Here is a 25,857-nt window from a genome sequence, read left to right as displayed (position 1 = left end):
TATTTTAGATTCATTACACACAACTGAAGTAGTTCAATCCTTTTATTGTTTTAATATTGATGAATTGGGCAGACATAGTAAGAAAGTAGCTCAGGAGGTAGAGCGCTCGTCTTGAGATAAAGGGATCCCAGTTCGAATCCCGGCTTGTCCGAGTTACATGTCGAAGTGTCCTTGGGTAAGACACTGAACCCCCAATACCCCCAATATGCAGATTAGCGCCTTACATGGCTGCACAGATCACGGCCGCTATTGGAGATGTGAAGCAGGATGTAAAGCGCTTTGGGAAGTCATTGACTTGAAAAGCGCTATATAAATGCAGATCATTTCATTTCAAAACCCCAAAATCTCAAATAATTAGCATAGTTCATCCGACCTATAAAAAAACGTGTTTTTAATGTTTTTAAAGGTCAACCTACAAATTGTTATGTTCAGTTATGCACTCAATACTTGGTAGGGAATCATTTTCCAGGCGTGGCATGGAGACAATCATCCTGTGGCTCTGCGGAGTTGTTATGGAGGCCCAGGATGCTTCGATAGCGTCCTTAAGCTCATCCATAGTGTTGGGTCTGATATCCCTCAACTTCCTCTTAACATTATCCTACAGATTCTCTATGGGGTTCAGGTCAGGAGAGTTGGCAGGCCAATTGAGCACAGTAACACCATGGTCAGTAAACCATTTACCAGTGGTTTTGGCACTGTGAGCAGGAGCCAGGTCGTGCTGAACAATACAATCTTCATCTCCATAAAGCTTTTCAGAAGATGCAAGCAGGAAGTGCTCCAAAATATCCTGATAGCAAGTTGCATTGACCATGCCCTTGAAAAACCCAGTGCACCAACACCAGCAGCTGACATAGCACCCCAGACCATCACTGACTGTGGGTACTTGACACTGGACTTCAGGTTTTTTGGCATTTCCTTCTCCCCAGACTTCATCCAGACCACGGCACTTCGATTTCAGAAGGACATGGAAAATTTTGCTTTCATCCCAAAAAATTACTATGTTCCACTGAGCAACAGTTCAGTCTTAAATCTCTGTCGCCCTGATCGGCCGTCTCTGCCGCTGTTTTTGGTTCAAAAGTGTGGTTCAACGGTGAGAACAACCAGGAAAAGTATGTGTGTGTCTGTGTGTGGAGGTCAAACTTTGGAACAATTTACAAGACGAGATCAAACAAATTTAAATACAGAAAAACATTACTGGCGGAATACAGAGATGAAGAAAATGGGATATGAGTGATACGGGAGATTGGAAGTACTGCGTTTAAAACTATGGTTGTTATTGTTGCTATTATTATATCATAACTGTTATTATAAATATTATTGCTATTGTTGTTATTATCATTGGTGCCGCAGTGATGTTTGGTGATTGGTGGCATTATGACCTTGAGGGATGGGTACTACGAAGATTAGTGTATAAAATATGTGACTATTATAATAATTATAATTATTGATATCTGACCTATGTAATATGTATATCCATGAGACTCTGTCATATTCGACACAAGAGAAGAGGAGGATCTGTAAATTGTAATTAACAGGAAAGATGAAGGGGTAGGGAAAATAAGCATCTGCTTCTGACTACCCCACAACATTATTTTGTTTTTGTCCTGTTTTTATTTTAATGGTCGAAATAAAGTTTTCATTCATTCATTCATTCAAAAGTGGCTTGTTCAGGGGAACTCTGGACCTGTGGCCCATTTCTTGCACACACCTGTGCACTGTATCTCTGGATGAATCTACGCCAGACTCAGTCCACTGCTTCCTCAGGTCCCCCATGGTCTGGAAATTCTTGTGCAGAGTTTGCAAGTTCTCCCCGTGCTTGCGTGGGTTTCCTCCGGGCACTCCGGTTTCCTCCCACATTCCAAAAACATGCATTTCAGGTGAATTGGCCGGTCCAAATTGTCCCTAGGTGTAAATGAGCGAGTGAGCTGTCTGTCCCTGTGTGCCCTGCGACTGACTGGCAACCAGTCCAAGGTGTCCCCTGCCCACTGCCCGGAGATGGCTGGGATGGGCTCCAGCACCCCCGCAACCCTAGTGAGGATAAGCGGTGCAGATAATGGATGGATGGATAGATGTTTCAACCCGCAGCATGGCGGCGCAGTGGTTAGTGCGTGTGCGGCACAGTTCTGAGATCATGAGATCAAACCTTCTGTGTGGAGTTTGTATGTTCTCCCTGTGCTTGCGTGGGTTTCTTCCGGGCACTCCGGCTTCCTCCTACATCCAAAAACACTCATATCAGGTTAATCGGCCGGTCCACATTGTCCCTAGGTGTGAATGAGAGGGTGAATTGTCTGTCCTTATGTGCCCCGCGACTGGCTGGCAACCAGTTCAGGGTGTCCCCTGCCCACTGCCCGAAGATAGCTGGGATGGGCTCCAGCACCCCCGCAACCCAACTGAGCATAAGCGGTGCAGATAATGGACGAGTGGATGGATATTCTAACCCTCTATGCACTGAAGCCACAAAGCAGGAAATTGCGAGAGATCACTTTATATGAGTGATGATGAGAATGGGTGGGAATAATGGAAAGAGGAGAAAATAGGTGCGCAAATATGATTGATTGGTTTGTCTTTGTCATTGTTTTCCATTGACAATTAGATACAAGGTTCCAATGAATTCAAAATAATCAGTTTTGATTAAAAAAATGCCTTAGTTTGAGTTGAACATCTCGAGTGTGTTCCTGTTCGAGTCTGAACAATAAGGGCTTGTGTGTGAACAATCAATATAGCTTATAATTGATAGTATGATTTATTACAGTACATTTAAATGAGTTTTGATTTGTATTTTCTCTCGAGCAGAGTAAAAAGCGTCCCCCTCGTACGAGATACACAACGTATATAAGGGAATTTGTGTCTTTTGCAATCAGTGCTGACGCATTCATCACAGTTACCGTATTTTACGCAGTATCAGGCGCACCTAAAAGCCTTTATTTTTTTCAAGAGCTGACGATGCGCCTTATAATACAGTGCGCCTTATATATGGATCAATATTAAGTCGGAAAGTCTTGCAACTAAGGCAAGCAGCCGCCGACTCGATTTTCCCCCGAAGGCGAAGTCGTCCGCGGTGTATGCTGGGATTTATTTACCGGCGTTTCATTTCCTAACCAATGTGTCAATCATCATTTAAATCAGTCACTATTGGCTAAAGTTATTCGTAGGTAAAAGGGGCGGATCCTTTTTAATCATTTACAGGCTCGCATAGGCTAAAGGGGCGAAACAAAGCCTGCAATTGGCCGAAAAAGATGAATGTGAATCGCACGTTGGGTTGCACTACGGCATAGAGAAAACATTTTTTACTATTCTGTATTTGTAAATATTTTACTCTCCTGGATTTACTACACTCACGGTTGTAAGAAGACCATGGTTGCGTCTCATTATTGAACGTGAGAACTTAGGTGAGCTATGCGGCTTTATATTTTCCCGGTATCTTGTTTCAGAACGATCTTGATGTTTCTGTGATGAGCCTATTATTAATAGACTCATCACAGAATTCCAAGTGTTTATTGTCATATGCACGGTAAAATTGCGAGCGAAAAAGAAAATAGAAACTAAGGAATGGTTGACATTTCTTGAATCCCAAGACTTTAACCTTCCGAATGATATTTGGAACGATGCATTTGAGTGACATCGTACAGACACTGTGTCCGTACATGTGTGAGACACGTATTTGCTTCTTTGCAAGCTTTGGGAATATTAAAGGGGTAATAAATTTGACTGAACTATCTGACTGTTTTGCCGACGTTCCCATTGTAGCGCCTTATAATCCGGTGCGCCTTATGTATGGCAAATATAGGACCAAAAACTAATTTTTGGGGGTGCGCCCTATAACCCGGTGCGCCTTATAGTGCGGAAAATACGGTAATCAAGAATATATTAAAATGCTTGTTTTATGCTTTTATTTGAAGAAAAGAATGCTGCAACAATGGGGCCTATTCTTGAATCCCCTGACAGGTGGGGAAGTGAAGATCACTTTTGCCCAGTTTTAATTGTTTTGTCCGGTTGCAAACCATACCATGCTTGAGAGATGATTACAGCCATTGAAAATAAGGTTGGAAGAATTGATAGTCTGAAACAGGCTACAAGTTTTGAACGATTGTTATCTTTATTTCATTTACAGACACCATGGATCGTTTTAACAAGGCGTAACATCAGGGAGAAATTCGCAGCGTTGCATTTCAGCTTGGACTTCCGAGATATGGACGCCCTTGAAGATCCCGTTGACGTTGGTCCACTTGGTCTCTCCATTGCCATAGGTACGCCGGAGGCGAGCCGTGTACGGGATGTCCAATCCGTACTTCTTGCCTTGCATTGAGACGATGCACAAGTGGGCAGGAGGCACCGTGGTTTGTAGCGTCAGACTGTGGGTGTTAGACTCGGTATAGGACGTCTCTTTGTTCAACAGGTAGGTGAAGGAGGCCCTGAAGTCAAGCTTTCCTTCCGCTATGAAGGGTAAGCCGGTCTCGATGGTGATCCCCGCCCCCACCGAGATGGAAAATTTGACATCCCACTTTTGGGTGGTCGCCACGGTCTTGGTGAGGGTGACTTCATGCTGGACGGCCTGGCAGTCCTTGTTTGAAATACTGTTCGTGTTCAAGATTTCAGGGGGATACTCGATGGGGGTGATGCCAGATGTCTGGTACTTGACATCCATCAGGTGCTCTCTCCGGATGTCTTTTTTCACCTCCAGGACCAAATACTTGGAGTAACTGTAATAGGTTCTGTCCCAGGGAATGAATAATTTCCCTTCGGAAACTTTGACTTCCCCCAGCCCATATTCGTTCTTACCTACATAAACGTCGTCGTTAACACAGGTTTTAATAGAACTTCGTGTCACTGAACCACCATAGCCCTCTATCCACTCTAGAATCTCAAAGTCTTCTTTGTTTACCAGCACGTCAAATATTAGTGCGTGGATTCCCTCCCCGTCCCTGTAGACGGCACAGACGGGTGTTTCCACGGTGGGGTCATAGAAGCCGGCGTGGCAACCAAATTTGCAGATGTATTGCACGCGATTGAAATACGAGTTATAGATAGACACGGAAAAATCCGGGAGAGAGCCCTCCCAAGTCTTCCATTCCAGATTCGTTTCATCAAAGTCCATCGATTCGGCTTCTTTGGCCTTTTCTACGATGTCCGGTGACGGTGTCGGTGCCTGATTGGTGAGCGGTTTTTCAGGGCGCCTGTCCAGATGGGGATCACCTACTGGAGGTGGCGCTGTTGTGTGAAAGAGCACAATGTCAGTTTGGAAATGACAAAATAAGGACCTGCTCGTAATGCAGTGAAGTTGCTTCTATTCAATCACGGTTCTAAATCAGCATGTCAAGTCATTACTCTGCTAAACAGGTCATCCAATAAGAGTAATATGATTAGAATGCCGCAGTGAGGCTTTTAACTAGGACTAAAAAGTCCGATCACATCACCCCAATTTTGGCTAACCTGCATTGGCTCCCTGTTAGCCTAAGATGTGATTTCAAGGTTCTCTTATTATTATACAAAATCATACATGGACTTTCCCCCTCATATCTTTCAGATCTGATTTCCCCCTATGTTCTGGCCCGAAGCCTTCCTTCCGAGAGCGCCGGTCTTCTGGTGATCCCAAGAGCCAAGAGGAGTTCCGCTGGTTCGAGAGCGTTCTCCATTCAGACACCAGTGTTGTGGAATGCTCTTACCCCTGAGATCTGGTCTGCAACCTCAGTGGAAATGTTTAAATCTAAGCTTAAAACTCACTTCTACTCTATAGCATACGAATAACCTAAACTTCTCATGTGTAATAACCTGTGAAGCCCTTTGAGACTCTTTGTGATTAAGGGCTATACGAATAAAAATGACTTGACTTGACTTGACTAGAAAATCCATCACATACTCTACAAGAGCCAAAGATCTGACCGGCCAGATCGATTTAATTTGTTGCCAGAAGACCCCAATTTGACAATTACTGGTCATAATATGACGGCACCTGAGCTCGGCGGATGACTGGCATCATCGGCGTAGGTCAGCTGAAACAGAGTCAACAGCAGGAAAGGAAACCACATCTTGTCCGTATTTTTTTGCTTCTATAATGGAACAGAAATCAGAATATTATGAAGGAACAAGACAAATGGAGGACATCAAATGATGTGGAGGGGCAAAAGGATGATGAGGAGATACACTCACCACAAGACTGAGTGTGTCTGCTTTTTGCCAATGGCCTGCATTTGTAGTCTGAAACTGGTCTGCACTTTGAGTCATAGTCGCGCCTCAAATAAAACATTGACCAGTGCAAATAAACTCATTTGGGACAGTTCCAGGTCTTTTTCTTCATCGAACATCAATTTGGTATATCATTTCCCAAGTTTTTATCACAATTTGAAATGCAGAAATCCGAAGCACGATGTTGTGAGGGATTGGAGATTGATTTATCTATTAGGAAATTATTACTTTTCAATGATGAGGTGGAGTGAGTCATTGCACTGTTTTTGATGTACACACAATTTAGAAGTTTACAACCACTGCTGGGCAATGTTCCCTGTAATTTTCCCCGGGTCCGAGCGTTCACACAAAGTCGGTGAGCAACGCTTGAAACAACAGTGAGCAACCATAATCCCAAGTGTGGCAAGATAATTCATTATCAAACATGTCCAAAACTTTACATCACGTGACATTTTGCTGAGTTTCCGGTAATAAAAAATGATTTTTCTCTTTTGAATGAATTGACTCATGTACGATTGCAAAGGTTGTACGTCCTACAAACGATTCTTTCACAAGATATCCATTTCTCTTTATTTCCTGATGTATTTTGTCGCATAATATTAACATTTTGGGGGGCTTATTTAGTCGGTTGTAAGATACAGAACTGTACTTAATCACATTTTTGAGTGGAAGTAGAATGTTGGCAACAAGATTCACTTGATATCATTGGAAATGATTTGAATGCAACACAAACTTTTTCTTCTTTTTTCCGTGAAAACAAAGGGTGACGGGAAAAAGCTCATCTTGGTCCCGCCTCCTTTAAAATCGAAACACTTTTCACATGAATCATGCCATGTAACCAGGTTTTTATTATATTTTTATGTAACATAAATCACATCTCTTCATCATACAAGAGAAATAATCATGAACGCTTTATAAGACAAAAAAAGAAAAAACAGAATAATCCAAGTGCTATAGTGTAATGCAGTGGAACCTCGGTTCTCGACCATAATCCGTTCCAGAACCCTGTTCGAAAACCGATTTGTTCGATCACCGAAATCATTTTTCCCATTGAAAATAATGTTAATCGTTTTAATCCGTTCCAACACCCTGAATGTTTACCTTGAATGTTTAATGTAAAGCTAACCCAGGCTAATCGTACGTCCGTGTTATCGTAATCTTCCGTACGAAAGATTAGGCTAACATGAACGTGTAAAAATTTTAAAAAAAGATAAAGAAAAGAATTATGATTAGGATTTCTTACCTTTGTGGTGGTCAGCAGAAGGCGCAGGTGGAGTAGTTGTACGCACTACTTTTCTTTTTTCACCTGTAGCAACTTTGCTGCTTGCACTGACTTTCTTCGGAGGCATAATTAGGAGCTAAAACACTTGGTACACTTATATTAAAAGCGAAAGCAAAACGAAGCACGTCCGCACGCGATAACAGTTGGTCACGAAAAGAGCGATCTACACCCGCACGCCGCTCAGCATCGCACCCTAGCGTACGCACTCACGCATTACCGGCGTTCGAACTCCGATTTTTTGACCGAACAGCGAAGCAAGAATTTCTCAAAATCTTTGATCGGACTCCGATTTGAGAGGCGTTCGAAAACCGATGTTCCACTATATATAGATTTTTTTTTATCATTGACTCTTTCCATTTATTCGCCTTTAACGAATGAAAAGGAAACATCATTTTTCTTCCACGTGTTTGTTTGAATCCAAATTGCAAGAAGGTAAAGTTTCAAAACAAAAGCTGGAGAATAACGAGCAGTTCTTGAAAGTTTTTTTTACAGAATATTCTGTGCATAAATGATCTACAATAGCTGTAGAATTGTCGAAATGTCGCCGAAATCCCGTACCACTACTCTTATTTTAAAAGGTCGGACCAGCGGGTGAATCCAGACCGAAACCTAAATCTAGAGTAGAGATTTTCACCGGACAAAGAATATTTGTTCAAACTGGTTCAAACGGACGCGACGACGCCCAAAGCCACGTCCGGCTACAAAAAAACCCACAACTGAAATAATGGGTACAGTTGTATAATTACAACTGAAAAATGAACAAGTCATAAATGACTGAAATAATATACAAACTTGACTACGGGTAAATATAGGCAGTGACGCATGTCAATAATACAACATTAGATAATTGATCTATGGAACTGTAGAAAAAAACTACCGTATTTTCCGCACTATAAGGCGCACCTAAAAGCCTTTAGTTTTTTCGAAAGCTGACCATGCGCCTTATAATACAGTGCGCCTTATATATGGATTAATATTAAGTCTTGCAACTAAGGCAAGCAGCCGCCGACTAGATTTTCCCCCGAAGGCGAAATAGTCCGCGGTGTATGCTGGTATTTATATACCGGCGTTTCATTTCCTAACCAATGTGTCAATCATCATTTGAATCAGTCACTATTGGCTAGAGTTATTCGGAGGTAAAGGGGGCGGATCCTTTTTATCATTTACAGGCTCGCATAGGCTAAAGGGGCGAAACAAAGCCTGCAATTGGCCGAAAAAGATGAATGTGAATCACACGTTGGTTTCCACTACGGCATAGAGAAAACATTTTTTACTATTCTGTATTTGTAAATATTTTACTCTCCTGGATTTACTACACTCACGGTTGTAAGAAGACAATGGTTACGTATCATTATTGAACGTGATGGCTGCAAGAGAACTTAGGTGAGCTATGCGGCTTTATATTTTCCCGGTATCTTGTTTTAGAACGATCTTGATGTTTCTGTGATGAGTTGAGTGAATTAAACTCAATTCCAAGTGTTTATTGTCATATGCACAGTAAAGTTGCGAGCGAAAAAGAACATAGAAACTAAGGAATGGTTGGCATTTCTTGAATCCCAAGACTTTAACTTTCCGAATGATTTTTGGAACGATGCATTTGAGTGATTTGTGACATCGTACAGACACTGTTTCCGTACATGTCTGAGACACGTATTTGCTTCTTTGCAAGCTTTGGGAATGTTAAGGGGGGAATAAGTTTGACTGAACTTTCCGACTGTTTTGTCCACGTTCCCATTGTAGCGCCTTATAATCCGGTGCGCCTTATGTATGGAAATTATAGGTTTTTTGGGGGTGCGCCCTATAACCCGGTGCGCCTTATAGTGCGGAAATTATGGTAAGTCGGTGTGTATTTTCTATTATTTGAAATGTATGACTACCCTTTAAAAAAATTCAGAAATGAATTCAAGTCATAAAAACACACGAGGAACATTTTTGGGAGCTGAATATAGATTTTTGGGGGAATAAGTCAAATAGGGCAAAAAAAAAAAAACAAGAGCGCTGATTCCCATTTATGCTAAACAAATGCAAGGTCTTACAGTAACAAGCTCAAATCAATTTGCGGCAGTCGTTTACGAGCAGTATCAATGAGTTCTTCCAAGTTTTTTCCAACCGACGGGAAAAACGCTGACCCCAAAAGATAATCATCACTTCGATCGATAAGGCCATGTTTGTCTTTTTTTTTGTGTTAGGCATTCCTGTCGCGCTCCAGGGCTCCATGCCCTTACAAACTGTCGTATTTTCCCTTAAAAAATACAATATAATCTAATCCATATTTTTTTTCAAACACCAGTTTTTTTTTGTAGTTTATGTATGTATATATATATATATATATATATATATATACAGTGGGACCTTGCTACTTCGCGGTTCCACGTTCGCGGGTTCACAGCTTCGCGGGTCTAAAAAATAATAATAATAAAATAAATGAATTTAAATTTATTTATTTATTTTTTTTTTTAAGCATTTTTGAAGGGTTGTCGATATTTCACGGATTTTCACTTTTCGCGGGTGGTTTTGGTCCCCATTAACCGCGATAACAGAGGGATTACTGTATATATATATATATATATATATATATATATATATATATATCCATCCATTAGCTGCACCGCCTATCCTCAGTAGGGTCGCAGGGGTGCTGGAGCACATCCCAGCCATCTCCGGGCAGTCGACAGGGGACACCCTGAACTGGTTGCCAGCATGTTTTTGGAATGTGGGAGGAAACCGGAGTGCCCGGAGGAAACCCACGCAAGCACGGAGAGAACATGCAAACTCCAAAGGTTGGTAGCTGGATTTGAACCCATGACCTCAGAACTGTGCCGCACACGCGCTAACCACCACGCCATTTTGTTGTGAGATACTGAGTTGCTCGACATGAATGAGGTTTGTTGTGAAAAAAAGTTAAAAAATTAAGTAGCTTGGAAGGAAAAATTACATGCAAATAGAATTAAGTAGAATAAAACATTTTCTTATTCAAATTATTAATTCATTTTCTGCATTAAATTATTGTTGGTAATATTCTGATTAAAGGGATAACCACAAACCTGCCTTTTTTTCGTTTTCTCCTTTTATACTTCCTTTTTTTCTTAACTTCTTTATACATCATAATGATTCGTAATATAATGAATCAAAGCAAATGAGCCGTTTGAGAGCCGGCTCTCTTTCATGAGTTGAGCCGAAAAAGCCGGTTCTCTAAAAAGAGACGGACTTCCTTTCACTACACACTACCACATAGCATCAAACCACTCGCTACGTTTGCAACTGAAAAAAATGATACCGAGATAAAGGCTACTGCGGCAAACTCGTTTGACTTGATTGATTTGCAGTTTCGTGATAGTCGGTGTATACCGGATGGAACCCATAATTGAAAAATTTGCATTTTTCCGTACAGATTTTCTTGTACGTCGTACACGTCTTAAAATGCGTAATAAACGTACTTTGTACGGCAAAAACGTACAGGTTGACTTTGTGAGGAAAGTCTATTTCAACAAAGTCAAAAGAAAAACGTATTTGTACATGATAAGATGCTCGAATTGAAATGATTACATTTGTATTGTTAGGGTCTGTTTTGACCTGGGTAGATCCACGAAAAATGGATAATAATCGGCAACTTAATGCCAAATAATCACTGACAATTTTTGGCATTTATTACCGTATTTTCCGCACTATAAGGCGCACCGGATTATAGGGCGCACCCCGAAAAAATAGTTTTTGGTCCTATATTTGACATACATAAGGCGCACCGGATTATAAGGCGCTACAATGGGAACGTGGGCAAAACAGTCGGATAGTTCAGTCCAACTGATTACCCCCTTAATATTCCCAAAGCTTGCAAAGAAGCAAATAGGTGTCCGTACGATGTCACTCAAATGCATCGTTCCAAATATCATTCGGAAGGTTAAAGTCTTGGGATTCAAGAAATGCCAACCCTTCCTTAGTTTCTATTTTCTTTTTCGCTCGCAACTTTACCGTGCATATGACAATAAACACTGGGAATTGAGTTTAATTTCAAAATAGACACTCCATTCCATCCATTATCTGCACCGCTTATCACAGAAACATCGAGTTTAGTCTGAAACAAGATACAGGGAAACTATATAGCCGGAGTAGCTCACCGAAGTCGTTGTGTTCAATAATAATGTGCGGCCATGGTCCTCTTATATCCGTGAGTTTAGTAAATCCAGGAGAATAAAATATTTACGAATACAGAATAGTAAAAAAATGCTTTCTGTATGCCGTCAACCACGTGCTATACACATTCATCTTTTTCTGCCAATGGCAGGCTTTGTTTTGCCGCTTCAGCATATGCCAGCCTGTAAATGATAAAAAGGATCCGCCCCCTTTACCTCCGAATAACTTTAGCCAATAGTGATCAATTCAAATGATGTTTATCCAATGAAACGCCGGTATATAAATCCCATCATACACCGCGGACTACTTCACATTCGGGGGAAAATCTAGTCGGCGGCTGTTGCATTAGTTGCAAGACTTAATATTGATCCATATATAAGGCGCACTGTATTATAAGGCGCATGGTCAGCTTTTGAAAAAAATAAAGGCTTTTAGGTGCGCCTTATAGTGCGGAAAATACGGTACTCGAACTTTTGAGGTTACCGGTTCTTATTTTCTGAATTTTAGAGGACAAAGTGTCTTCGAACTGCATTGAAATGAAATCTTTTTAAGGATGTGTCATTTCATTTCAATTAAAATAAAGTGGAAATAAATAAATAAAATAAAAACAAGATCCTAAAACACTAACTACCACCGAAATTGATATATGCTCATCGGCCACTTCATTAGGTACATTCGTCCAACTACTGCTTAACTGCATAAGCGAACTGAGCGGCTGCTTAGGGCCCCGTGACCACTAGGGGGCCCCCAACTTTTTTTAATGCTTCCATCGTCCCCGTTCTCACTTTGTGTGTCCGCTCAAAAATACTTCTACAGAAATGCAACAAAAATACTACGCAATAACTACAAAAATAATTATGAAATATAATGCTTAAGAACAGTGACCTCATACATTATTTTGCTTTCATCTGGAAAGGAAAAAATAGTGTATAAATACTACAAAAATACTATGATACAAATACAACAGAAATATTACCCCAGACTTACTACAAAAACACTAATACGGTAATATTATAAAAATACGAATAAGAAACAATACGATGAGACTACTATAAAGATATTACTAAAATACTGCTTTGGAAAAACATCAAAAATATATCTACAGAAATACTACAAAAATACTACATAATCACAAAAAAACAAAATATCAAATATAGTGCTTAAAAACAGGGACCTCGTATATTATTTTGCATTCTTTCGGGAAAAAATAACATAGAAATACAACAAAAATACTACTACAACAATACTATCATACAAAATACTACTACAGAAATGTTACCACAAAATTACAAAAAAAAAAAACAAATACAACTACAGTAATATTACAAAAATACTTAAGAAATATGACAAAAACAATACTATGGGAATACTACAAAAACAATTACAACAATATTACTGAAATGCTGCTTTGGAAATACATCAAAAATACACTACAGAAATACTTCAAAAATACCACTTGATGATATATAATAATATTACAAACATACTGCAAACAACTGCAAAAATACAACTACAGCGATACTGAAAAAAATCTATGGAAATACGACAAAAATACTACTAAAGTAATACTACAGTAATATTCTAATACAGAAATACTACATATATACATAGCATTCCCTACAATGGAAATACAACAAAATATAACAGAAATAGTGCAAAAATATAGAGTACAGTATTACTACAAAAACACCAAAATCATAAAAGTAAAGTAATACTACAAAAATTCCAAAGAAACACAAATAAACATCCACTATCGTAAAAAAAAAAAATACTACAGAAATACTAGGAATTTATTACTGTGGAAAAACTACCAAAAATTATTGCAGAAATATTACAAAAATAATACTAGAGTAATACTACAAAAACTACTGAACTTCAACAAAAATCAAACTACACTAATACTATAAAAAATTCAAAAAAGTACAACCACTCTAATGCTTGAAAACTAAATATCAAATGAAAAACAGAGACCTTATATATTGTTTTGCTTTCTTTCGGTAAAGAAAAAGAGTATAGAAATACTACCACGGCAATACTATCATACAAAATACTACTACAGAAATATTACCCTAGAATTACTAAAAGAACAAATACAACTACAGTAATTATTACAGTAATTATTACAGTAATTATTACAAAAATACCAAAGCAATATGATAAAAACAATACAATTGGAATACTACTAAAAAAATACAAAAATATTACTAAAATGCTGATTTGGAAATACATCAAAAATACGTCCACAGAAATACTAAGAAAATTCCACTCCATAATCCTATAATACAAAACACTACCAGAAAAATATTACTAAATAAGTATTACTAAAGAAGTTTTACAACAAAAATACTGCAAAAATACAACTACAGGGATACTATAAAAATTCCACTATGGAAATACGACAAAAATACTACCAAAATAATACTACATTAATATTTTACTACAGAAGTACAACAGATATACATAGCATTTCCAACAATGGGAATACTACAAAATATAACAGAAAAAAGTGCAAAAATATGAAATAAATGACACAGTATTACTCCAAAATCATAAAGATACTGTAATACTAATAAAATACTACAGAAATACAATTAAACATTACTTTCGTAATAAAAGAAATCAAATACAACATAAATACTAACAATTTACTACTGTGAAAAAAACTACCTACAAAATAACTGCAGAAATAATACAAAAATAAAACTGGAGTAATACTACAAAAAAACTACTGAACTTCAACAAAAATCTTACTAAAGAAATACTAAAAAAATATTTTCAAAACGGCACCCCGGTGCATTTAGGCATGTAGACATGGTCAAGACGGGGCAGCACGGCGACACGGTGGTTAGCGCGTGTACGGCACAGTTCTGAGGTCATGGGTTCAAATCCAGCTACCAACCTTCCTGTGCGGAGTTTGTATGTTCTCCCCGTGCTTGCGTGGGTTTCCTCCGGGCACTCCGGTTTCCTCCCACATTCCAAAAACCATGCATGTCAGGTTAATTGGACAGTCTAAATCAGGGGTGTCGAACTCAATTTACCTTGGGGGCCACAAGATAGCACAAACATTCTCTCGGGGGCCGGACTAGTAGATTAGAAAGAAAGAAATAGAGAAAGAAATAAGACAAAGCAAAGGAGAGAAAAAGAGGGTGGGACAAAGAATGAGAGAAAGGGAGAGAGAGAGATAGAGAGAGAGAGAGAGAGAGAGAAACATAGAAAAAGAGAGAGAGAACGTGAGAAAAAACAGATAAACACCAATAATGAGAGAGGGGGGAAATAAAGACAAAGAAAGATATCCAAAGAGAAATAGAAAGAGAGAAGGAGAGGAAAAAGGGAGAGAAAGATATAATAGGAGAAGAAGAGAATGGGAAAGCAAGAGAAAGAGAAAGAGACAAGAGAGAGAAGGAAAAACGGAAGAGAGAGCAAAATAAGGTAAAAAGACAACGAGAGATAGAGAAAGAAACAATTAGAAGCAAAGAAAGAGAAAAAGAGAGACAGAGAAAGTGAAAGAGAGAGACAGCAAGAGACAAAAAGAGAGGGGAAAAAGAGTGAGATAGAGAGAGAGAGAGGAGAGAGAGAGAGAGAGAGAGAGCAATAAATACATACAAGTACAGTGTCTTTGGCAACATCAAGTGGACATATTTCAACCTGCAGCTCGTCTTTCTCTTGCGCTTCTCTGAGCGTTGTCTCGCGGGCCGGATTCAATCCCTTGGTGGGCCTGATCTGGCCCCCGGGCCGCATGTTTGACGCCCCTGGTCTAAATTGTCCCTAGGTGTGAATGAGTGAGTCTGTCCCTTGTGCCCAGGGACTGGCTGACAACCAGTTTAGGGTGTGCCCTGCCCACTGCCCGGAGATGGCTGAGATGGGCTCCAGCACCCCCGCGACCCTACTGAGGATAATGGATGGATGGATGATGAAGAAAAAAAGGGAATCCAACCCGTTATTAACATGGTGTACCTAATAAAGTGGCCGGTGAGTGTATACAGGTAATATTATTAAAAAGAAAAAAAAACATCAAGCAGATTTGTTATAATACCCTTCAGTAATAGTCAGGTAACAGAAAACCCTCATATTCATTTGACCATTTAAACGAAAAATCTCTTGTGTGATTTCTGTGTTTCAAAATATGAGTTTCTTCTCGATACATGGTGCTCTTCACAGAGGATAAGGAATATGTGTTTTTTTTTTTTAATTATTTCGCGGATCGTTGATGCTGGTTCAGCCGCCACTGATTGGAAATATGTGTTTCATTTGTTTCCGATTGATGCAAAGGATTGTCATGTCCTGCACGGTTGTCATGCGCCCAGCTGGCCCCGCCCCTTGACACCGGCTGAGACGCATTGGACTGATTGCTTTTGGAGTACTTCAACGCTCCTTTCGGGACTGCCCGTTGCCAGACCATTGCTTTACCTTGTTGAAGACTTGTTCATGCCTGTTTGATCTGAGTAATGCCTAGTTTGTAATTTTGATTGCTTTTAAACCTGTTTTGTTTTGTCTTTGGTCCGTTTGTGTGTTGGACAACTTTTAGTTCCTAATTAAAGTGACAGATCGTCTACGCATACAGCGCATCCGGAAAGTATTCACAGCGTTTCACTTTTTCCACATTTTGTTATGTTACAGCCTCATTCCAAATTTTATTAATTTAATCTCTTATCTCAAAATTCTACACAAAATACTCCATTATGACAATGTGAAAACGTTTTTTTTTACTTTTTTTTTGAATTTATTAAAAATAGAAAACTAAAAAAATCACATTTACATAAGTATTCACAGCCTTTGCCATCAAGCTCAAAATTGAGCTCAGGTGCATCTTTTTTCCACTGATCATCCTTGAGATCTTTCTACAGCTTAATTGGAGTCCACCTGCAGTAAATTCAGTTGATTGGACATGATTTGGAAAGGCACACACCTGTCTATATAAGGTCCAACAGTTGAGTGTGCATGTCCGAGCACAAACACCAAGCATGAAGTCAAAAGAACTGTCTGTAGACCTGCGGGACAGGATTGTCTTGAGGCACAAATCTAGGGAAGGATACAGAAAAATTTCTGCTGCTTTGAAGGTCCCAATGAGCACAGTGGCCTCCATTATTCATAAATGGAAGACATTTGGAACCACCAGGACTCTTCCTAGAGCTGGCCGGCCTTCTAAACTGAGCGATCGGGGAAGAAGGGCCTTAGTCAGGGAGGTGACCAAGAACCCGATGGTCACTCTGTCAGAGCTCCAGCGTTCCTCTGTGGAGAGAGGAGAGCCTTCCAGAAGGACAACCATCTCTGCAGCAATCCACCAACCAGGCCTGTATGGTAGAGTGGCCAGACAAAAGCCACTACTTAGTAAAAGGAACATGGAAGCCCGTCTGGAATTTGCCAAAAAGCACCTGAATGACTCTCAGACCATGAGAAACAAAATTCTCTGGTCTGATGAGACAAAGATTGAACTCTTTGGTGTGAATGCCAGGCGCCATGTTTGGAGGAAACCAGGCACCGCTCATCACCAGGCCAATACCATCCCTACAGTGAAGGATGGTGGTGGCAGCATCATGCTGTGGGGATGTTTTTCAGCAGCAGGAACTGGCAGCCTAGTGAGGATGGAAGGAAAAATGAATGCAGCAATATATAAAAATATCCTGGATGAAAACCTGCTCCAGAGCGCTCTTGACTTCAGGCTGGGCGAAGGTTCATTTTTCAGCAGGACAACGACCCAAAGCGCACAGCCAAGATCTCAAAAGATTGGCTTCAGAACCACTCCGTGAATGTCCTGGAGTGGCCCAGCCAGAGTCCAGACTTGAATCCGATCGAACATCTCTGGAGAGATCTGAAAATGGCTGTGCACAAACGTCTCCCATCTGACCTGATTGAGCTTGAGACTTATTGCAAAGAAGAATGGGCAAAACTGCCTAAAGATAGGTGTGCTAAACCTGTGGGATCATATTCAAAAAGACTTGAGGCTGTATTTGCTGCCAAAGGTGGATCAACAAAGTATTAAGCAAAGGCTGTGAATACTTATGTAAATGTGATTTCTTAGTTTTCTATTTTTAATAAATTCAAAAAAAGTAAAAAAAAAACGTTTTCACATTGTCATAATGGAGTATTTTGTGTAGAATTTTGAGATAAGAGATGAAATGAATACAATTTGGAATGAGGCTGTAACATAACAAAATGTGGAAAAAGTGAAGCGCTGTGAATACTTTCCGGATGCACTGTATGACTTCCGACTTCCTGCTTCCTGGTCCGCTTTTTGACAAACATGCTAACGGCATACACATAAGGCCAGACCATTCAAAAAGGAGCGTTTAATTACTCCAAAAGCAATCAGTCCAATGCTTCTCAGCCGGTGTCAAGGGGCGGGGCCAGCTGGGCGCCATGACATCCGTGCAGGACATGACAAGGATAAAGAAAAAGTAAATCGGAGCAGCGTTAGCATGTTTTCATTTTCATCATTTAGCCAATCGTTAAGTTGGAGCTATTGATGGCTGAGGATGTACCTGGCACCGAAGTAGTTGATATTAAAGGGTATACTTACTAGCAGGAAAAAAAGGAGCAGAGACTCAAACCCATAATTTAAAAAAACAATATTTTCATGGATAAGGGAACCTCACAAGTGATGGGATGGGAAAATGGATGATGTTCTTTTTCTTTTAGCATATTTTACAGCCGATTGAAGTTACGGGACGCCACCGATATAGGGCGTCTTAGCTAAAAGCTAACACAAGAAAAGAGTTAAAACAGAGATAAAGATTAGATCATGTGACAGTATGTCATGGTCAGTGTTACATCTAAGCTGCGCGCGTTCGCAATTGCGCACTGCTCGCACATTCTCGACGCACAAGAAAATCTAGCTAGCGCACAAAAATGAGGGCTCAAAATTACTTATTAAGAAGCAACTTAAGTCAAAGTTACAGTGCATGAAGGTAAAAATACACGGGTTCCCCTGACGTTGTGTCCTAAATGCGGTATTTTGAAGTCGAGTCGAAGTTGAGTAAAGTTAGTAGAGTTTGTCGAGAACCGGCTTCTTCGGCTCGGCTCACCAAAAGGAAGGCTCTTTTGGGGCCGAAACGGCTCTTCAGGTTGTTTTTGCTTCTTTAATCCCAACAAGACCAAATATTATGTAAAATTATGCACAAAATGACTTAAAGGAAGGGGGGGATAGAACAAAAAAGAAAAAAAATGAAAAAGTAGTGAAAAGCTGAGAAAAAAAGAAACAAAAGTGTACTTCCACTAAAAAATGTGATTAAGTACAGTTCTGTATCTTACAACCGACTAAATAAGCCCCCAAAAATTTTAGTATTATGCGACAAAATATATCAGGAAATAAATGGATATCTTGTGAAAGAATTGTAAGAACCAACGACGTTTGTAGGCCGTACAACTTTTGCAATAGTACATGAGTCAATTCATTCAAAAGAGAAAAATCATTTTTTATTGCCGGAAACTCAGCAAAATGTTGCGTGATGTCAATTTTTGGACATGTTTGATAATAAATTATCTTCCCACACTTGGGATTATGGTTGCTCACTGTTGTTTCAAGCGTTTGTGTGACAGCTCAGACCCATGGAAAATTACAGGGAACATTGGTCATTATATTTTGCCCATGAACACTCAATAAATAATTCCAAATTGTCAGCCGGCTTCCATTCATTACTTTCCACCCTCATTGCACTGTTTCCAGATGTATGCTTTCATATTGAAGCATTTAACCAATCACATTTCAGCCATTATTCGTTGCCAGGCTAAGAAATCTGCCCGGAGGCCTTCAAGAAGACTTCTGAAGGCAGTGACTAATAACATTAAAATTGTATTTGTTAATTTGTTTTATATTTTCATTGATTATTATCCATCCATCGATTATCTGCACTGCTTATCCTCAGTAGGGTCACGGGGGTGCTGGAGCGCATCCCAGCCGTCTTCGGTCAGTGGGCAGGGGACACTCTGAACTGGTTGCCACACAAAGACAGACAACTCACTCGCTCATTCACAAATAGGGACAATTCGTACCGGCTGATTAACCCGACATGCATGATTTTGTAATGTGGGAGGAAACCGGAGTGCCCGGAGGAAACCCGCACAGGCACGGGGAGAACATGCAAACTCCACACGGAAAACTGCAGTAGCTGGACTTGAACCCTGAACCTCTACACCGTGCTTAATTTTATTCTTATTACTTAATAGTATAATTAGTATGTATTAGTATGTATTACTGTGCTGAGCAGATGCAAAGTGAGGCACACCAATGTCTTGCATCACGACAGAGGGCGATAGTGAGACCAAGGGTTCTAATATCAGCCACAAAATGAATTTTTCGTTTTTCATCTTGTTGGGGTTTTGGCGTTTGAACTCTACAGAAGCAGGCCTTTCTTTTTAACTTTCAAATAGTTTGCAGGACAATAATTGTGCCGATGTTTATTGATGATTTTGCTTTATCATTGTTTTATTTTCAACACAAGGATACTGCTGGAAGTGTGAATTTCCCTACGGGGATGAATGAAGTATCTGTCTATCTATCTATCTATCTATCTATCTATCTATCTATCTATCTATCTATCTATCTATCTATCTATCTATCTATCTATCTATCTATCTATCTATCTATCTATCTATCTATCTATCTATCTATCTATCTATCTATCCATCCATCCATCTATCTATCTATCTATCTATCTATCTATCTATCTATCTATCTATCTATCTATCTATCTATCTATCTATCTATCTATCTATCTAGAATAGATGATGGGCGGGTAGAGACTTCTCGGCACAAGTGTGAATTGTTTGTGGGCCTGGTCAATTGACTCTCTTGAATACAACTCGAGACAGTTTCACATACATGATATTTTATTTCATTTCTGCCGGCGATGGATCCCTTTAACAAGGCTTTAGATTGGGAAGAAGTTCACAGCGTTCCATTTCAACCTGGATCTCTGAGATCTGGACACCCGTAAACTTCCCAGTGACTGTGCTCCACTTAGTCTCCCCGTTGGTGTAAGTGCGCTTGAGGCGAGCTGTGTAAGGGATTTCCAATCCATACTTCTTGCCCTGCATTATGACAGTGCAAGAGTGGCCGGCGGGAACAATGGTGTTCAATTGTAAAGCGTGAGTGCTGGTCTCGGTATAAGACATCTCTTTGTTCAACCTGTAGGTGAAGGAGGCTTTGAAGTCAATGTTCCCTTTTACTATGAAGGGGATGCCAGTCTCAACGGTCATGCCTGTTCCCACCATGATGGAGAAGTTGATGTCCCATTTTGTGGTTGACGCAACCGTCTTAGTGAGGGTGACCTCCTGCTGCACATCCTTGCACTCCTCGTTTGAAATCACGCCCTTGTTCAATATTTCAGGGGGATACTGGATAGGGGTGATGCCTGCTGTATGGTACTTGACCTCCATCAGGTGTTCTCTCCTGACATTTCTGCTCGTCTCCAGGACCAAATACTTGTTGTACTTGTAATAGGTCCCACCCCAGGGAAGAATAAATTTCCCTTCTCTAACCTTCACTTCCCCAAGTCCGTACTCGTTCTTCCCGACGTAAATATCTTCATTGACGCAGGTCTTAATCGAATTTTTTGTCACAGAACCACTAAAGCCTTCTTTCCACTCCAAAATTTCAAAGTCATCTTTATTGACCAGCACCTCGAACTGATCGGAAGTGTAACCGGCCCCATTTTCGTAGTAAGCGCAGGCGCCATTGCCAAGTGTGGAATCATAGTATCCTGCGTGACAGTTCACTTTGCAGATGTAATCTACGCGGCTGGAATATGAGTTGTAGATGGATACAATGTCCTTGATGGAGCTGTCCCATGACTTCCATTCCAGATTGGTTTGGTCAAAGTCTGTTGATTGGGCATCCTGTGCGTTTCTCAAGAAGACAAGTGACGGTGTAAGAGCTCGTTTTAGAGGCGGTTGTTCCGGACGCTGGTCTTCCAAAGTTTGATCGACAATTTGAGATGGGTCTGTAATGAGAAGTATAAAAGAAAACAAAAATTATAAAATATCACCAAATAATGGAAGCTAACAAACAAAATATTGTAACTGGAAAGCAAGAGCCTAGGTTTGGTCTTGGCATTAATGGGGAGCTAGCTGGAAAGATTTTTGGAGCTCAAATAACCAAGACACTATTTTGCACAAGCTACATTTTCATATGACCAGCTCGGTGGCCTTGGGGGTATGGCGCCCGCCCCGAGACTGGGAGGTTGAGGTTCAAGCCTCGGCCGAGTCATACCTAAGACTTAAACATTAGGACCCGTTGCCTCCCTGCTTGGCGTTCAGCATTAGGGGTTGGAATTGGGGGGTTTGGTCAACTTATGACTCCCAACACCCCAGTTGGGTTGAGTGAGGGGCTGGGAATCCCCTCCTCTGAATCAATCTCCCAAAAAGAGTCATAAAGGACTCTAGCCACCTCCCACTAGGGGGATATGGCTGTGGTATATATATATATATATATACAGTGGAACCTCGGTTTTCAAACGCCTCTCAGTTCGGACAAATCGGTGTTGGACCAAAAATTTAGAGAAATTCTTGCTTCGCTGTTAGGTCAAAAAATCAGAGTTCGAACGCCGGTACGCTAGTGTACGATGCTGAGTGGCGTACGGGTGTTTTAGCCCCTAATTATGCCTCAGAAGAAGGTCGATGCAATAATAATAATAATAATAATTTCCTTATATTGTCATTCTGTGTAACAATGTACACAGAACGAAATGTCGATTACACCTGACCCGTTGTAGCGAGCGGATGCAGCCGCAGCCAACAGAGGGCGCCGCCATTTACCCATGTTATAAGTCTTAGGTATGACTCGGCCGAGGCGCGAACCAGCGACCTCCCAGTCTCAAAGCGGGCGCCTTACCATCTAGGCTACTGAGCTGGTTAGCAGGACAGGTGAAAAAAGACAAGGTGTTCGTCCAACTATTGCCTTTAAGAAAGATATAATAGCTGAATATGAAAGAGGTGTACGAATTTCCGATCTTGCTAGTGAATACAGCATGGCTAAATCTACTATCGGTACCATAGTAAAGAATAAGGAGGCTGTGAAATCGAGTGATGCGGCTAAGGAAGTTAGCGCTATAAGCAAGCAACTGCCGCAAGTTTTGGAGCTTTTGAGGATTTTTCTCTCCCCACTGTCCACCACAAAAATCCTATTCATAATCTTTTTTTTGATTTTTATACGTTCATGTTAGCGTAATCTTTCGTACGGAAGATTACGCTAACGCGAACGCACGATTAGCCTGGGTTAGCTTCATGTTTACGTTCACGGTAAACATTCAGGGTGTTGGAACGGATTAAAACGATTTTACATTACTTTTAATGGGAAAACCGATTTTCGGTGATCGACCAAATCGGTTTTCGGACAGGGTTCTGAAACGGATCATGGTCGAGAACCGAGGTTCCACTGTATGTATATAACATTTTCATATTACATTTAGGTCTGACTTAACCAATTTACGGTGGTCTGTGTCAACTTACAAGCAAAGCTATGATTTGATGTCATCTCTTGATCCAACCACGTGACAAACCGCCTCAGGTTGCACCTATTATATTTGGCAATGTTCAAACCTTGGAACCACACACAGACATGCGTGAGAGTTATCCTTAACCCATGGGATCCTGTGACATTGTGATGGTTACAGCAGAGGTCCTCAAACTTACTGGACTCAGTGTTTCAAAAAAGAGAGTCGGCAATTACCGTGAAATCCAGACTATAGAGCGCACCTGACTATAAGCCGCACTTGCCACATTTCAGGGGGATTACCGCTTTTGTACTTATACAAGCCGTACCTGTGTATAAGCTGCACGCGCCCACATTAAAACACGTAACACAATCACAAGATTGACCTAAACCCGACTTTAGGTCCAGCGAGTGTAACTAAAAATACAGTGTACAGTTCAAGAATCATAGTTGGCAACATGAACGGAAAATGATACCGGTACTTAAAGTTTGATGCAGACCTATAGAGTCCGGGTCCCGTTGAAAGTAATCCAAGGAAAAAAAAAGTATATTTCCAAAGTTAAGGGTGGGAAAAATATATATCCACCATTGTCCGCCGCGACAACAAACAGATCCAACTCGGCTTTTTCTCGCTTCCCGTCAACCCGCGTCTGCTCCGCCCCTTCTTTTTGATTCGCCCGGAGAAAACATATCAGAATAAGTCTCTAAAATAATTACATTACAAAAATATACAGTTGCAAAATACATATTACACATATTTACAAAGAAAGACGGTACACCAAGAGAGTTTTCAAAGCTTTAATAATAATAATATAACTCTCATCCCAAACCGTGCCTGTGAAAGGTACCAACAAGCTACTAGGAACACGCTCCCAACGCATCGAGCGTGTCTGTCTAAAAAAACATACTGCAATTGTGAAAGTCGCAGTAACAAACAACTGTCCTCAACTTTCCTCCTTATAACTGTCGCCATCAAAAACGTCTCCTGTTGTGGAAAATATACTTGCATTTGTAGAATAGAGTTGCATACATTTAGAAATGTAGAAAGACTTGCTTAAAGTAGTGAGGGAATGTTGACATCATTTCGAGAAGGTCCTTGGCAAGACAGTTGAATTTCCCTAAAAGGGCATGAGACCTGCAAGGTCCCTCTGAGCAAACTGAGGCAAACAACATGTCCTAATAAGGGTACGACAACATCTTCCTTGTTGAGACGTCAGATCTCCGCCGCCTCTTGGGTTGTACTCAAATTGAAGCCATAAAAGCATTGTTATGTCTGGAGTTCTCTGAGTTCTTTGGGATGACGAAATAAAAAGCTCCCCCTCATGGCAAGCCTCGGTGTACTTGATTAAATCATGTAAGAAGACTTAAAAGATATCGAACCTGCATTTTCTCCTACACTCCCTCGTTATCGGAAAGAACCTTTGTCATACAGACAATTTGAGCATAATCTAAGAAATTGCAGTCTTCCTCGGCGCACATATTTCACCGTCTTAATATTACCTTTTGTACTCGAGCGCCGCTGGTGGCCGTTCCATAAATTGGCCGCTTCACTGAATAAGCCGCAGGGCTTAACATTTGGGAAAAAAGTAGCGGCTTATAGTCCGGAATTTAGAGTAATAAATCATCAACTCGCATTGAAATCAAGCATTGATGGACCTTCTCATGATCATTTAATCACAAGAGCCACCAGTTTGAGAACCACTGGTCCGAACAACGTGCGACAACACCTGAGCCCCGATGTTGTGCGCAGACATCACGGCTGGTGGTGATACGGTGCACCAGACCCAAGAGCAGAATGGCAAGCCGTAGGTTAGTCTTCATCTTGTTATGGTCCTTCTCTTGACAAGACAACGTGAACAAAAATGCGTAAGCACACAGAGATTACAAGAAAGAAGAATATCAAATGAGATGACGATACGGATGGGTGATAAAGAGATTCACTTACCATAAGCCCAAATTCTTTTGTTACTGGTGATGAGTCCCAGTCACTAAATAGTGTGAGCTACATCTGTACTTTGATTTGCAAATGTTCCCCATGTAAAACATTAACAAGTCAAAATAAATATTACAAGGGAACAATTCCAGAACTTGTGTTCCCTTTTACTTAACTGAAACTGTAATGACATGAACATTCAGGGTTGGGTAGGGTTACTTTAACTGGATTACTGTCAATGACCTTTGGATGACTCCAATACCAAATATGCTAATAAAAGACAAAAGTAACTAAATATGAATAAAATGACTGAATTTTGTGCAGGCTTGGGGAGTAACGGAATACACGGAACGGCAAAAATGATGTCGGCAGGCTGTTTGGATTTATTTTCATTTTGTTTCTGTCGCATTTTATGTTAGTTTTGCCGGAGATCAAAGCCAGGAGAGAAAGCTTACCACGTGTTGTGAGTCATAATTGTATTTATATTTAGTTTTTTTTTGTCTTCTCATCTCATCTCATCTCATTAGCCGTACCGCTTATCCTCATTAGGGTCGTGGGGGGGCTGGAGCCCATCCCAGCCATCTCCAGGCAGTGGGCAGGGGACACCCTGAACTGGTTGCCAGCCAATCGCAGGGCACACAGGGACAGACAACTCATTCGCTCATTTACACCTAGAGACAATTTGGACCGTCCATTTCACCTGAAATGCATGTTTTTGGAATGTGGGAGGAAACTGGAGTGCCCGGAGGAAACCCACGCAAGCACGGGGAGAACATACAAACTCCGCACAGGAAGTCTGGAGCTGGATTTGAAGCCACGACAGGTTCCCATGACATGAACTGTGCCGCACAAGCGCTAACCACTGCTCCGCCGTGCTGCCTTCCTTTGTCTTGTATTAGC

General features: G+C 40.6%; 3 protein-coding genes across 4 annotated transcripts in view; 1 reads left to right on the top strand and 2 right to left on the bottom strand.

Annotated features, from left to right (window-relative positions):
• Positions 1-25,857, top strand: part of LOC148366224 (natterin-3-like) — a 163,718-nt gene that overhangs the window by 38,853 nt on the left and 99,008 nt on the right. The gene's annotated exons all lie outside the window — the stretch shown is intronic.
• On the bottom strand, positions 4,072-6,214 carry LOC148366228 (natterin-3-like). The gene is made up of 3 exons (XM_088335191.1): positions 6,148-6,214; positions 5,951-6,047; positions 4,072-5,208 (listed from the first exon to the last, which is right to left on the bottom strand). The coding sequence occupies exons 2-3, from the start codon at positions 6,024-6,026 to the stop codon at positions 4,127-4,129; spliced, it is 1,158 nt and encodes a 385-aa protein (XP_088191317.1). The 5' UTR covers positions 6,027-6,047; positions 6,148-6,214; the 3' UTR covers positions 4,072-4,126.
• LOC148366227 (natterin-3-like) lies at positions 20,405-25,116 on the bottom strand. Of its 2 annotated transcripts, XM_088336680.1 has the most exons (4): positions 24,970-25,116; positions 24,752-24,862; positions 23,042-23,131; positions 20,405-21,534 (listed from the first exon to the last, which is right to left on the bottom strand). In XM_088336680.1, exons 2-4 carry the CDS (start codon positions 24,843-24,845, stop codon positions 20,453-20,455), a joined length of 1,266 nt encoding a protein of 421 aa, XP_088192806.1. In that variant the 5' UTR covers positions 24,846-24,862; positions 24,970-25,116; the 3' UTR covers positions 20,405-20,452. The 2 variants fall into 2 exon arrangements, with proteins under 2 accessions (XP_088192806.1, XP_088192807.1); XM_088336681.1 differs by lacking the exon at positions 23,042-23,131.

This window comes from Urocampus carinirostris, chromosome 5 (genome assembly GCF_059441175.1).
Source record: "Urocampus carinirostris isolate Australia breed hairy pipefish chromosome 5, RoL_Ucar_1.0, whole genome shotgun sequence".
Taxonomy (NCBI): Eukaryota; Metazoa; Chordata; class Actinopteri; order Syngnathiformes; family Syngnathidae; genus Urocampus; species Urocampus carinirostris.
This window is presented reverse-complemented; position numbering and strand designations above follow the sequence as displayed.

Bases quoted from the DNA above. Each gene is read 5' to 3' on its own strand.
- LOC148366228 (XM_088335191.1), bottom strand. From the start codon at position 6,026: ATGTGGTTTCCTTTCCTGCTGTTGACTCTGTTTCAGCTGACCTACGCC. The intron at 5,209-5,950 runs GTGCCGTCATAT...TTCACACAACAG, and splicing joins CAGTCATCCGCCGAGCTCAG to CGCCACCTCCAGTAGGTGAT.
- LOC148366227 (XM_088336680.1), bottom strand. From the start codon at position 24,845: ATGAAGACTAACCTACGGCTTGCCATTCTGCTCTTGGGTCTGGTGCAC. The intron at 23,132-24,751 runs GTGTTGTCGCAC...TGTGGTTCCAAG, and splicing joins CGCACAACATCGGGGCTCAG to GTTTGAACATTGCCAAATAT. The intron at 21,535-23,041 runs GTAAGTTGACAC...TTCTCATTACAG, and splicing joins ATCAAATCATAGCTTTGCTT to ACCCATCTCAAATTGTCGAT.